This window comes from Anabrus simplex, chromosome 4, assembly GCF_040414725.1.
Source record: "Anabrus simplex isolate iqAnaSimp1 chromosome 4, ASM4041472v1, whole genome shotgun sequence".
Classification (NCBI taxonomy): Eukaryota; Metazoa; Arthropoda; class Insecta; order Orthoptera; family Tettigoniidae; genus Anabrus; species Anabrus simplex.
The window spans coordinates 105,076,003-105,091,850 of NC_090268.1; the positions used below are offsets into that span (position 1 = coordinate 105,076,003).

At 37.5% G+C, this 15,848-nt stretch overlaps 1 protein-coding gene across 1 annotated transcript in view; it reads right to left on the reverse strand.

The window, feature by feature from the left end:
• Positions 1 to 9,883: 9,883 nt before the first annotated feature.
• LOC137500462 (uncharacterized) overlaps positions 9,884 to 15,848 on the reverse strand; it is a 56,777-nt gene continuing 50,812 nt past the window's right edge. Inside the window, exon 5 of the mRNA XM_068227359.1 lies at positions 9,884 to 10,010. Within this exon, the coding sequence (XP_068083460.1) occupies positions 9,909 to 10,010 (102 nt within the window). The 3' untranslated portion in view covers positions 9,884 to 9,908. The remainder of the gene's footprint in view (positions 10,011 to 15,848) is intronic.

Consider the following 15,848-nt stretch of genomic DNA (forward strand, 5'->3'; position numbering starts at 1 on the left):
TAGTGTCCTTATTTTATTACTGTGAAATGTTTGTATAGTATAGTATCTGTAGTAACTTTCTTACTAGAATTTTGTTGTAGTAATTAGGGCAAACTTAACTGCAGTTTAGAATTGTGTAATTCTTGTGTATTCCTTTTGGTTTTCAGTAATTAACCGCAGTTTTCATCCTGTTAGGGTGTTGTACGATAAAAATTTAGTACAACTAAGTAGTATTGTAATGTAGTAGTAGCCTATATTAATTACCTTATTGTCATGTGATCTTTGTGTACTATCCTAGAAAATATTTCTTTCCTTTTATTTTTATTTTGCACAGAATAAGTTATTTTATTTTTCCTTTTCTTTTCATTATTCCATAAAGAATGGCTAATGAGTGCAAGTGTAGGAACTGTGGGTGTGACCAGGAATTAAGGAATATGAGGGAGGAGTTGGAGAGTTTGAGGGAGATAATTAGGATTCTCTCAGTAGACAAGAAGGAAGGTAGGCCTCCCTCAAAAAATGTGCAGGATACAGTACTGTAGGTGTAAAAGAGGGATGGGAAGGAAAGGGGGGAATCGTCTACTGATTCGCTATAATAGCGTTGTTGGGTATGTAACACTTATGTTGACGTGAAACAAAATGGAATTAACTATTGTCACTTCTACCGCATTTTACTCTATGCCTAACCTACCTTGCTGTAAATGGAATTGCCCACCTGTTGAAATACGACAATGCTGTGGAGGGAAGAAGCCAGTCTTGTATGAGTTGCTACTCTAAACTGTTGTCTGTCGTGTATTCACCATGTTTACAAAACAAATGGCAAGATACCTACTGATTGGAGCAAGGGTGTTATTATCCCCCTGTTTAAGAAAGGAAATCGCCGAAAATGCTCCATCTACCGGGGAATAACACTCCTTTCTCATGAGCTTAAGATTCTTGAGAAAATCTTAGAGAGTAGATTGTGAGTCATCTTAAGGCTACAGTCTGAAGAGGAACGGTATGGCTTCAGGCCTAACAGGTCCACAACAGACCTAACAGGGTCTCTCTATCTTGAGTCTGGTTATTATGGAGTGGCCGTAGCCATTTTGCTTTGTTGTTGCTCTGAAGACGATCCTGGTCGCAGGATTGAAACGCGTCAGCTGGTATTTATTTATTATTACACGACCTAATATCCCCAAATATTTATCATAATGTCATTTAGTGGTCGTGAAAGTCTATGTATTAAGATTACTAATCTTCAGTGTCCATATGTTAATGGCAAAATATTGGGAAAAAGGCGAAGATCTGTTTATGGTTTTTCCTTGACATGAGAAGGCATATGACAACACTGCAAGAGAGAAGATATGGGAATGCCTGAGAAAAAGTAATGTGCCAGAGGGACTGGTGAGGCAAGTTCAGATGCTGTATGAGAACTGTACCAGCTGTGTGTGATTGGGTGACAGACATCCTGGTTCAAGACCGAAAGTGGAGTCCAGCAAGGCAGTGCACTATCCCCATTATTCTTTATCACAGTCTATTTATTTTATTTATTTATTTATTTGGGAAACCAAAACAGCGAGAAGCCGAATTACAGAGTTCATGGATGATATAATGAAGAATATTGATGATGCTTGCTTGTTGTTTAAAGGGGCCTAACATCTAGGTCATTGGCCCATGAAGAATATCAAGAAAACCTCTGGTGAACTAAATGCAATGGCCTTCGCTGATGATATTATGATCTTGGGAGAAACTGAGTAACAAATACAGTCGAGACTCAATGAATGGAAGGTTAAGTTCCAGGAGTTCAATCTCAAGATAAGTGAACTCAAAACAGTAGTTAATTTTAATTTTGTGTGGCTACTTCTAGCTGGGTGCAGCCCTTGTAAGGCAGACCCTCCGGTGAGGGTGGGCAGCATCTGCCATGTGTAGGTAACTGCGTGTTATTGTGGTGGAGGGTAGTGGTGTGTGAGTTGCAGGGATGTTGGGGACAGCACAAATACCCAGCCCCCGGGCCTTTGGAATTAACCAATGAAGGTTAAAATCCCCGGCCCGGCCAGGAATCAAACCCAGGACCCTCTGAACCAAAGGCCAGTACGCTGACCATTCAGCCAATGAGTCGGACAAAGTAAACTCGTGTCCTCATACCGAGGTGCTGCAGCTCTTTTCAGGCACATCCCCAATGGAGGTGAGCTGCATGTACCATTTCAACCACATACCAGCCATCCTGCCATTCTTAAATTTCTGGCAGTACCGGGAATCGAACTCGGGCCCCCGAGGTCGGCAGCTAATAACACTAACCGTTACACTAAGGGGCGGACAAAACAGTAGTGATGGCCATAAACAGAGAGGGACGACCAGCGAACATCATGCCAGGAAATCATCCACTAGGAAGTGTGGAAAACTTTACATACCTTGGCAGTGTAATATCTCAAGATACACTAGCCACAAAGGAGGTGGCAAATAGAGTGCAAGAGAGCTCTCACTATTACCAGCAAGTACGAACACTCCTCTGGGATCCCAAAGTACCAACAAAATCAAAGCTGGTGATGTTCAATCAGTACTTCATAACAATCTTAACCTATGATATTAAAATTAAAAATAACGAGTAAAATATTTCCACCTTTTCAATACAAAATCAAGTAATGTGAGTTACACTACAGAAGAAACATTTATTGGAACTAGTTTCGACCTATTTTTTGAGGTCAGCATCAGCCAAATCGCGAGTTGCACAATGAATCTGATAGTTCCTAGAAATTGTAAAAAAGTCGTGAAAACACAGTAGTTTAACACTAAATGTGAAAAAGTCAAAATTGTTGTAAAAGTTTTGGATAATGCATAAAATGCGTAAATTAATGAACTTAGCTGTTGAAGGAAGAATTCAAGAATAATAATTTGGGCATTGAAGATCCTTGAGGTTTGTATATATCACTCCTTATGAAGTTCTGATAGTTGCGCTGTGATGTGTTGGACGTATTGCAGGTAAGGTCTCATTGGTGATCAAAGTTTCAGATTATGTTTAAAAATGCATACATCAATTCATATAGTTGTCGTTGAAAGGTAACGAAGATTCTTGTGAATTACATATCACAAGATGCGGAATTCTAAAAGCTGCAAATCATCAATGGTAGTAGTAGTGCCGAGAAAACAAGTCATGCACACGAAGTTACACACTGGGGTGAAATGCTGGCAACCAGGAATGAGTTAGCTGGAAAATTTATAATGTCCTATAACAGGCCATTTATATTGGTATTATAAATTTACTCATTCAGGACAAATATTTCAGGTTCCCTATGGGAATCAATATCTGTATCATTCCACATCACTGGCAATGAGTTGTAGATAATTCTGGTGACTGACTACATATGAAGGACTGTAAATGCTTCACACAGATATCACTTTTGTCTTAGCAGTAAAAAGAAAACAGTTGCCACTATTAAAGTTCCAACCTGTAAACTTGAACTACTTTATGATGCCAGGACAAAAAGTGTTCAAGCGGCATCTGCATTAATGAGAGCCGAGATTTGCTGGGAAATGTCCATTTGGAATTTACTCCTGAGGGTAGGACAATATACTAAAAACTGTATTTGGATATTTTACAGCATTTGTGGTAATCCATTCATCGTAAGTAGCCTGAGATCGCGAGTTGAACATTGGTACCTTGTCCATGACAACATAAGGTTCTTGCATACATGGAACTTCTAAGCTTCACCATCCTACTTATTCGCTTATCTTAGCCCCTAACAATTTTTTCATTCTTTTCTAGAAGGATAGAACATCTGATCAGACATTATTTTGCATCATCAAATGGCAAATTGTGTAAGTGGCACCACAGGAGGTATTTCAAGAAGTTGCAAAAATGGGTTCAAACAGATCTTCCAGAAGCTTTACCAGTACTGACAAAAAAATGTATAGTTGCTCAAGGAGATAACTTTGAATATGGTTGAGCATCAGTATTTTATATTTACAATAAGGAACTCCACACAAAGTCACCAAACTTTCGGATCCTACTTCATGTAATGATCCCTGAAGATTATGCTGATGAGAAATCCATCATCATCATTGGTGGAAGTCTTTGTTTGTTTGTTTGTTTGTTTGTTTGTTTGTTTGTTTGTTTGTTTGTTTGTTTGTTTGTTTGTTTGTTTGTTTGTTTGTTTGTTTGTTTGTTTGTTTGTTTGTTTGTTTTTATTTGCTTGTTTGCTAGATCATAATAATTTACTCAAAATTGTTTCACAGCTTCTTGTACCATCATGTATGGTGTGTCTTTAGTTGCAGCAACAGTGTAAGAGACGCTGTGACCATCATCAATCAGTGCTACAGATCATTAAATCTGAGAGATATAAAATTAATGAAAAAATGATTATTCACAGCCTGTTTCCAGTCATTCAACCAGGTCAGGAATGAAAATAATGTAGCCCCATCTAGCATTGAGAATAGGAACTATGCCAACTGCCAATGCCTGTCGCACTTTTCTGGGCCAATGATCATTGACTGACAGATGAAATGATATTGGAGAGTGTTGCTGGTATGAAAGATGACAGGGAAAAGCAGAGTTCCAGAAAAAATCCTGTCCTGCCTCTGCTTTGTCCAGTACAAATCTCACATGGAGTGACCAGGATTTGAACCACGGAATCCAGTGGTGAGAGGCTGGCGTGCTCCCGCCTGAGCCATGGAGGCTCTAGATATAAAGTTAATACACTAGTGTCAAAAAGTTAAGCATCATAAGTTACGAGTAAGCAAGGCAACAGGAAATAGACCGCAAATCGCACGACATATGCACCTACCAACCTTACATGTTTGCTCTGTATAGGAAAGGAGTGTTCCCTGCTTTGACTAGCGGCGTAACCGCAAGGTACACACAGCCAGTGCCTGCGTCCTATATTCCCTCAGTCGTGTTTGCCCTGTTATACTGTGCGGAGTGTAGCCTCCTGGTGAATGTGACAACATAATGGCACAACGACGCCATTTGGACACTGTTTTGCAGGGTAGAATATACGGCCGCCTGGATGCACACCAGACAAAAACCGAAGTCGCCGTATCCTTGAATGTGCCACAAAGTGTCATTTCCAGGCTTTGGAGTTAATTTCAAGACACAGGAAATGTTAGTCGTAGGCCAGTACCAGGTCAACCAAGGGTAACCACCCCACAGCAGGACCGATATCTGTCCTTAACCACCTGACGAAATCGGAGTGCACCTACAAGACAATTGTTGACGGAGCATGCAGCTGCCTCAGGGGTTGCTGTTTCCTGGCAAACTGTGTACTGGAGGCTCGGAACAGCAGGGCTGTTTGCCCGACGTCCAGCGATGGGCATCCCACTCACTTCAGCAGAGAGACAGGCCCGTTTACTGTGGAGCTGTCAACATCGAAACTGGACCATGAATGATTGGAGGCTGTGCTCTTCAAAGATGAATCCCGCTTCAGTTTGCAGGACAATTCCCGTTGCATATTAATCTGGAGAGAACTGGGTAGCCGATACAACCACAGGAATATCGTGGAACGGAACCAGTATGGTGATGGTGGCGTCATGGTGTGGGACGGCATCATGTTGAATGGCCGTACGGACCTGCGCATCTTCACGAGTGTTCTGAGGAACATTGTTAACGCTCGGAGATACAGGGATGAGATACTGAGACCACATGTTCAACTCTTCAGAGGTGCGGGTGGTCCAGACTTCCTCTTAATGGACGATAATGCACGACTGCACCGCGCTGCTCTGGTGGATGAATTTCTGGCTGGGGAAGAAATTCATCGCATGGACTGGCCAGCGAGGTCTGCAAATCTGAATCCTATAGAACATTCCTGAGATGCATTGGAGAGGTGAACTGCATACCATCAGTCTTCACTAAGGACCCTCCAAGACCGCATTGCCCTTTCGGAGGAATGGGATCATCTGCCACAAGAGCTCTTGGACCATCTTATAGAGAGCATGCCATGTCGCTGCGAAGCATGTGTGGCCATTAGGGGTAACCATACACCCTATTAACAGCATATTTTGTTGTGGAAGACATTGCTAAGTTTTATTAGTCATTGTCAAAGGTGTACCTTAGCTGTCAGAACCTTTCTGACACTGTGTTTTTGGACAAGTTGTGTGACATATGGTGTGTGAGTCAGCTTCCGTTTGTTCAGCAAACCGTCTGACATTCCTGTCAGGTGGTATGGCCTCGTTTAGTGATTATGCTTAACTTTTGGACACTAGTGTAATTGTTTAAAATGCGATTGGTTTAACATCCCATTAATTTTACAGGTTTTGGAGATATAGAAGTCCAGAAAGTTTGTCCTGCAGAAGTTCTTTTATTTGCCTGTTAGCATTGAGAAATGGCAGAAGTAATAGCTGAAAAAAAATGTTTATTTTCAACTGGGGGTTGGGAGATGGTTAGCCCTGCAGTCTGGGGGTAACATGCCTGTCTCTCACCCGGATGCCCCGGATTTAATTCCTGGTGTCAGGTCTGAGATTTTTACCTGGACCTGAGAGTTGGTTCGAGGTCCGCTCAGCCAACATGATTACAATTGACGAGATATCCAACAGTGAATGCCAGTCTAGAAAACATGGAATAATGGCAGATAGGGTTTATTGCACTGACCACGCACTCCTCGTAATCTACAGGCCTTCAGGCTGAGCAGCAGTCGGTTGGTAGGCCAAGACCCATCAGAGATGTAGTGCTATGAGTGGGGGAGATGGTTGTTAAATCATTTTGCATTCTTTATGATGGCTTGGCATGTTTGTTCCATATGGAAACTCCCATCCTGAGAACCTTAGTTTGGTAAAAGTGTAAACAGAAAGAGGGACTTTAAACTCTGTCACTCACTAATGCATAGAGGAAAATAAATTAAAAAATGAAGTATTGAACTTAAAAAGATGTTAACTGCCATTTTTTTTTTACAAACTCTTTTAGGAGCACAAAAAAGCATTATGTTATTGAGGCTTTACACCCATGAAACTGCTATTTTATATTTAAGCAGGAAGTAGTAGAGAAATACAAATTAGATGTCACTCAGGTCATGTTCAAAGCCTGTCTAACATATAAAGGTGCTATAATGGAACGTTGTTGCAGAATACGTACAGTACTCTGTGAATAACAGAGGTGAGAACTGTTTTTGCTTGTTGACTGAAAATGGAGGGAAAGTACTGTTTTATCTCAGCTAAACAAAATGTGGGGAAAATGTTGCTATGGAGCAGAATATGTTAAATCAAAGAGGAAAGTGTCATAAAGAGTTGATCCTCCCTACTTAGTGCTAAAAAAAAAGTGTGAAAATAATTTTGTGAGGACACAAGAAGTAGACATTTCAACAGTGAAACTCAATGTATCTCGGGTAACTTTGGATCATCTAGATAGTGGACGTACATATGTGTACCTGTTAATTTCATTTCCTGATAGGGGTTTGGGGATGAAGTGAGATGAAATTATATGGCATGGTTTTTCAGCTGGATGCCCTTCCTGATCCCAACCTCACTTGAGGAGCAAATGAAGATGAAATGAATGATGGTGAATGAAATTGGGTAAGGACATGAAAGGAATTGGCTGTGGCCTATGAATGGGAACTGTCTCAGCATTTGCCTGGAAGTAAAATTGGGACCACAGAAAACCATTCTCAGGACAGCGGCAATGAGGTCCAAACCCACTCATTCATCTACCAAATGCAGAGCTTAACTCCATAGTCATAGCGTATTAACACATGCAGCCACTTCGCTCGGTTGATCCAGAGATAGTATTCCAATGGAATATATAGTGAACTAGCAAAGTGGCATAAAATGAAAGTATTGAAAAAGAACATTGCAGTAGCTGATGTTCGAACAATTTAGAATTCTCAGAGAATATTGAACAGAAAAAACTTACCGAAGAAAAAGAAAGTGATTTGGTATAACTTATTCAAAACATGATTGGATTTGGGGAACGTGGCACTACTGTTTATTTATCATAGTTTGCAGAGGACAGCAGGGTGATCAGTAGACCGAGTACAGTCATTGTGTGAGTCTTGCATTACCAACAGAACAAGATGAATTTTAGAGAAGAATTTGTAAGTGCTTCAAATGCAATAACAAGAGGGTACATTCAGAATTGAATGTGTTGATCATTCAGGGGCTAGTGACTTTTGAATAAGGACTGAAAGAAAGAATGTTAGAGTGAACCACTGTCTAACCAAGGACTGACTGATTGAGTAGTCTTGGATTTAGTGTATTACTGCACCTGGCATTAGAGCACTGGATAAAACAAGGATAAGTTGTTGGGATGACTGAGTGCAATCATATTTTAAACATGTGGTATCAATGATATCTTATTTAGGTCAAAAATTCAGGTTATTTTATGAGTAACTGTGCCAAGATATATAGAATATAACATTTTGCATTGTTTAACTGTAGTAATCATCTCTTGCATGCCTCTGTAATGTGGAAAATGCATTGTGCATAGAACACCTATTTGATTAACCGTAGAAGTATATTTGGCAAATTCTTTCTTCTGATAAATAAAATTTCATTTAACCTCATTATTTTAATATTGTTAGGAAGAAAGCTGTTCCCTAATAAAGATTACAATGTAGAATGTTTGTGGCAAAAGTGTTATAAATTATGGTATTATATTAATAATACAACAACTTTTTCTATCATCTCATTTTGAACTTTTTGCTACTGAATTCCTGTTTTTTGTTTCAGTGTTTCCACGAGACAGATATTCATTACAGTACTTTTATCAAAAGAATGATTTTATTTCAAAATTACATAGTATTTCTAGGCCATGAAATTACTAACAGAATGTAGCAACATAACTTGTGCTTACATGTAAAGCAAAATATAAATCCAGTATTCTTATGACAGTTGAAATCTCATTAACTGTTAAGTTATATCTATTTTGTTGTTTTCATTAGCATCCATTGTATCAGTGCTACTTTCCCTCTTAAGTAGTCTTCATGTAGGTGGTTATTAATACAAAAAATAATTCTGATTTGATTTTAATTTTTTATTAAAATGATTCTCATAAACTTCATTGCTTGGATATTCTAAGATAAATAGTCTTAACAAAATACAGAAAATAAACTAGGTAACATTAGTGAGAATGACATGCTAAGTGAAACACAATACTTGAGAGTATAAAAGGCACACAGAGCATTAAACATTCAACAATACCATATTCCTAATATGATAATTGCTGTTCTGTGTGTCTGTTGTACTCATGACTATGTGTAACTACCTCTTGCCTTCTACATTCCTCGTTGCCAATTTAAAACTTTGCATGTCTTCTGTCATACATAAAATTAACCAGATTTTCTAATCTGGAATTTTATTTATTACAGTCATTGTTTTAATTTTGTTTTATTGTAATTGAGTATAGGACAGTGAGAAGGCTAGGGAGTTTAACTGTAAGTTTATCAGACTCTTACAATAGTAAGCATGATAAACTTGCATGGCTAAAAGAATGTTGGAGATAACAGACTTGTCATCAGTATCACTGATCATGCAGCACAGGTCATTTCTTTCTGTGTATGTTTAATATTGACTAGGAAATGATAAGTAAAATAGTTGATACAAATGTTAGCAAGTATGGTCAGACTGTTTTGTCACAATGAACACATTTATTATTTATACCAAAAGGGTATTAGTTAATAGAAATTCAGATAATTAAATTTATCATGACTTCATTAGTACTAGCTTATCTCAATTTACAGATTATATGAACTAAAATAAACTCAGAAGTATTAAAACACATTTATACAAACTATTCAGTGAAAAGGCTGGGACAGTTCCTAAAATTTAGGACAATGTTATTATAAAATTTAAAGGAAATGCTTCTTGTAATGACCAGAAATACATTTTTTATTCCAGTATATTAGCTTTTAATACCCCTCCACGTACATCAGTAACCTTGCTAATTCTGTTAAGCCAATACTTCGGTAGCTACATATGTATGCTCTCTTGACTTCAGGAATATAAATTATTCCAAGCATGAAATTCCTTCAGATTCAAGGTTTTTTGCCTACATATCCTTCTTCTTTCATGTCACATGTTTGTGTGCTATTCTTGCATTCCATCTCCGATGAGACTGGAAGAGTTAAGTTGCAAGCCTGTGAACATTACAAAAATCTGTTTAATGTGTTATAATAAATGCTCATTTCATTTTACTGCCAATCCAATGAATTACATTTGAAAGGATTTTCCTTTCTGTGTGTGTGGAAAGAGCAACAAGAATATTGGCAAAACAATTCACTAAATAGCACATACTATAAAGCAATAAATTAGATTGTACAAGATCCACCTTTTCAATACAAGATGTGTTGTTGGTTAAAATTACAACCTCATTTATTTATAGTACTGGTTTCATCATCCATCAGCCAATTAGGGTCATTATACAAAGATACATATTAAAGTTAAAACACACAAAATTGACCCTCATAATTAAAACTGTCTATAACAAGTTAAAATACAAACCATATTTATGCTAAATGTCCAGATTTGAATATGTAATTTGTATAAGTTTGACAAATTGTTAGTCACAAATTAAAAAAAAAAAACAAATGAAGCTGAGAAGCCTTGCAGAAAAACAAGTTCTGCAGAGGAACTCCTTCTATAAGCATCTATTTGACTTTTCCTTGATCTTCAAGTTATTTTCTATGCCATTTCCGCTCATTACCAATTCCAACCACCAGAGGGTGGGGTCATATGTAATAGTGCTGTGTCTTACATCCGTCTATACAGAAAACCTGCGCTTCTTTTGTAGCCTCTGAGGAATATTTGTGACTTATTTTGGGTGCTGAGTTTGTGTTAGTGTTGTCCAAAGAATATACTCTCATTTAATAGTGCTTTTAGTGTAATGTTTATTATAAGTTTTGTGCAGTAAGTGCCAGCCATCTTGTTAACTGCTACAATAGTTCCATAGATAACACTACGTAGATAGCCACTAGTTATGTTCGGCTAACATCTTTGCCCTCAATTTCACCCATTTTGTTTCTTTTGTCTTTGCTACCATAGAAATGATGAAGACTGGCACTCTGTTTAGCATTCTTAGCATTGCCTAGGTCACACAGCCGGCCCATATTGTCAGCCATCATTAAGATGAGTAAAGTGAGGTTTCTGCACTGAACAGCATATTACACATCACCTGGTCAGCTTGTGTGGGGATATGGCTCTGAAATGAGCAGGAGCTAAACATAACCCTGCGTGAGATACTAGGGTGGTGGGCCTCAACCCTGACCACTTTACGTTCTTGCTTCCTTTTACAGATTCCACTATTATTTGCTTTTTCAACTAGAATATCTACAAACTCACAATTTTCAACATTTGAGCATTTCTTCAAATTTTGAGATGGTCCATAGAGATCCTATTTGAAACTGTTCTTCAACTTCTATTCTACAACTTCATATCCTCAACGTGTTCTACAACTTCACCATATGCCTCTGACTTTCGTCTTTTATCTTCAAGATCATGATTAACTTCGGATCTCTCGACTAACTTTGACTTTTATTATCTCTTCTTTACTTTGATTATATACGATTTTTCGCCATCGTCTAATTATAACCGCCAGACTATCAACTTTATTTTTATGCAATCTTACTACTTGTTGTATAACAATCTGTTGTTTTATCCATTGCACTTATTTTAGCAGCCCTCTAATGTTAATTTTGTTAATACTTCCACTATTATATCTCATCACATTGTATTTTTAAACCATCATTGTTATTTTTAATGTTATTTTACTTCAAATCTCTTCAAGATTTTAAAATTCATTTCATCATTACATGTTATTTAGACGCTTATTTTTAATTTAAGGTTAAGACTATGGCTGATGATGCCTTCAGGGAAGGCGAAACATGTACCACTATTAGTTAACAAATTTATGTAAATCATCCAAGACGATTTTGTATTGATTAGGTGGTCTAATAAATAACTTAATGTTATTATTTCAATCAAATATCATCATTACGGACCTAAAATGATATTTATTACATGTAAAGACCTATCTGTGTCGGTGCGACGTAAAATAACTAGCAAAAAAAAAAAAAAAAAAAAAAACACTCTATCATAGAAGCTGCAAATCAGGTAATAGGGAAAACGATGAAACAAGCATGAGAACCATGGGTTACAAATTATGTGCTTGAACTTACAGACGAAAGGAGGAAATTTAAAAACACAAAGAGTGAAGAAGGAATCAGAAACTATAAAAGACTCCAAAACCTAGTCAACAGAGAAGCAAAGAAGGCTAAGGAAGAATATATAATGAGACAATGCAAAGAAATAGAAGAAAGAATGGAGGAAGGAAACATGGAAACTGCTTATGAATTGATTAAGAAACAATTCAGAACAGTCATTGGCTGTAGAAACAGCATATTAAGCGAAAATGGGAAACTGTTGACTGCGAGCAAAGAAGTGGGAGAAAGATGGAAGCGATACATAGAAACATTATATGAAGATCCTACTGACATAAATGACCTTGAAAATGAAGACAACATAACAAGTGATCAACTGGGACCCTCTTTAACAAAAGAAGAATATCTTAAGGCTGTGAAAGAACTGAAACCTAATAAAGCGCCAGGATGCGATGAATTAACTGGAGAAATGATAGAGAGACTGGATGATGAAACACACGGCTATATTTTTAAAACTGATCATGGAAATATTATGAAACCAGAGAAATTCCAGAAGATTTTAAGTCTTTCATAGTCCCTATACCAAAGAAATCAGGAACTCTAAAATGTAAAGAACTTCACACCTTGAGTCTATTGTCGCACATGTCAAAAATATTGACCAAGAATAATATATAACCGAATAAGCAGTAAAATTGAACCACATTTGGTTGAAGATCCGTTTGGTTTTAGATGAAATAAGGCTCATGCGAAGCTATTCTCACTTTATGACAGGTTAGAGACAAAATGCTAGATGTAAGAAAACCTTTGTTTATTGCATTCGTGGAAATAGAAAAAACTTTTGATAATGTGAACTGGAATATGTTAATGAAGATTATGACTAGTGTTGGTCTAGATTTTAGAGATAGACAAATAGTATATGAACTCTGTAACAACCGAAGAGGCATCATAAACATAAATGGTGAAGTATGGGAGGCTTATATAAAGAAAGGAGTACGACAGGAATGTAATTTGTCACCAGTGCTGTTCAAGGCATTGAGGAATGTAAAGAGGATATGGAAGGGGTAAAGATAAATGGAGTAGAAATCAAAATGATAAGATTTGTGATGACATAGCTGTCATAGAGGAAAACGAAGAGAAACTACAAAGTGCATTAATAAGAATGAATAAGATATTGAGAGATAAATTTAACTTGAAAATTAATACAAAAAAGACCAAAATTATGGTATGCAACCACCAACATATTGCAGTCGACATCAGAATTAGTGATATACCACTAAGGCAAGTAAATGTCTTTACCTACTTAGGAAGTAAAATCACTCCAGATGGGAAAAGTTCAATCGATGTAAAGAGCGGAATTGCCCAAGCAAAGATAGCTTATTGCAAGAAAAGGATACTACTTACATCAAGGAATTTAAATGTGGAGACTAAGAAGAGATTTATTAACTGCTATGTCTGGAGTGTGGCCTTGTATGGCTCAGAAACGTGGACTATTAGTGCATGTGATAAGAAACGTCTGGAAGCATTTGAGATGTGGTGTTGGAGGAGGATGGAAAAGATCTCACGGACAGCAAAACTCACCAATGAAGAAGTTCTTCGATGAATAGGTAAAGAAAGATCCTTTCTAGCAACAATAAGAAAGAGAAGAGACCAATTAATTGGCCATCTCTATAGGCACAATGGTTTCATAGTTAATGTCATGGAAGGAATGATTCAAGGTAAAAGAGGAAGACCTAGACTGCAATATTCAAGACAGATCAGAGATGATGTAGGAACAGGCTCATATGTGGAAATGAAGAGATTAGCGGATTACATAGAAGAGTGGAGAAGATGAATTGCTGCCAACCAATCTTAGGATTGAGAATTAAGAAGAAGAGAAGACCATTTCCACACTTTACAAGGCAAACTTTTGTCCTCATTTTTAGAAAATCCCTGTGTTCCCTAACTTTAAATTTAATGTTATATTCAATTGCCACAGAAATCATTATGCTTAAATCACACTTGTATCGGAAGACCTCGAGACTATTTTTAATGTGTTTTCTTCAGACTTTTTATCTGGGTCTTATTTTAATGAAAATTGTCAATCATTTTATAATATAGTTACTTCATACAGTTGGATTTGACAACAGGACTAGAATAATCCTAGTGTTCCTATTATTGTGCATGCCTTATTTTATACTTCTTAAGGCCAATTTTAACTTGTGTCTTTGAATATTGGATCTCTTGCAATTGGCTTCATCAGCTGAAAATGTCCCTAATTAGGGGAAGAAACATGTACTCAAATGTCATAAATTTTATAATGCATTATTTTTGAATATTTAATGTAATGTACTGAAAAGGTGGACTCCTCTTTTAAATAATATCAACATTCTGATGGTGAAATTTTTTTGACCAACGGGACTTGAACCAGCTAGCCATGGTGTCAGACCATACAGACTTGATGCCTTAACAATCATGGCCACCAGGCAAGCTACAATAATTTGCCATCTAAGCTGCACTATTGGGACTTAAATGATGACATGAAGAATTTTGCCATGTCTCAGGCAATGAGAAGAGATATATTTCTTCAAATGTCATTTCCTGCGTTGTGCAGGCAATCCAATGATCAATATAAATGACAAGGCATAGAAAGTTAGGCTACTTGTGGAAATGATCAAAAGAAAAAGTTTCCCAACTTTTATTTCCAAAGAATATCTGGCTTATGCCGGTCTAGAAAGCCAAGAATAACGGCCGAGAGGATTCGTCGTGCTGACCACACGACCCCTCGTAATCTGCAGGCCTTCGGGCTGAGCAGTGGTCGCTTGGTAGGCCAAGGCCCTTCAAGGCTGTAGTGCCATGGGGTTTGGTTTTATCTGGCTTATGATGAAAGCATAGTGAATTATTTTCAGTGCCATGGCTGCAGGTTATTCACCGATTAAATACCATGTAGGATATTGGACAATCACTGAATGGACGTAAATATTTATTCGCAGAAAGCCAGTTATATTTTGATACAAGATTTGGAGCCTCAATACGAAAGATGGTTACCTAGTAGATTTTGAGATTTATCAGGGCAAAGGTTCTATGTTTAAAACGGATTACAAGAAATCATTTTGCAAGGTGGCTGCCCCGTTACTTGTGCTGCTGGGCAAGCTTCCAGATAAGATGAAGGGCACAATTATAATTATTACACGGATAATTCTTTTCATGGCCTGCACTATTTTCCTACTTCGCATCCCTTGGTCATTCAAGCATTGGGATTTTCAGGAAGAATAGAATTCCAAAAGGAACAAACGAATGTTCTCTAAGAAAGATCGTGGTTATTTTGAGACAGCGATGGATATGAATGATGGACTTTTATATGTGAGATGAGTAGACGATGAGCTGTAACAATGATTTCATCTTCATGTGGCATGAAGGCAATCAGTCAAGTAAAGAGATATTCCCAAGGAAAAAGGTGGCACATTATGGTTTCAAGGCCTAAATTTATTATGAGGTATAACTCATTTATTGGTGATACTGATCAGATGTAACAAAATGTGAGCTTTTATCGAATTGGAATTCAGGGAAAAAGTTCTACTGGCCTTTGATTATGTGGATGCTGGACACAGCCTTGCAAAATAGTTGGATATTGTATAACAAAGCCAGCAGACAAAGGATCCATCAATTGGATTTCAAGTGAGAAGTGGTAAATGTATATTTGAGAAGATACCAGGTCCTCCCTAGGGCAGTAGGAAGACCCCCGTGTGTCACCAGCATTGTCTTCAGATAGCCATATCTCTGTATCTGTGAGATTTGATCACATATCACCTCGTAGAAAATGAAAGGAGAAAAAGTACTTAT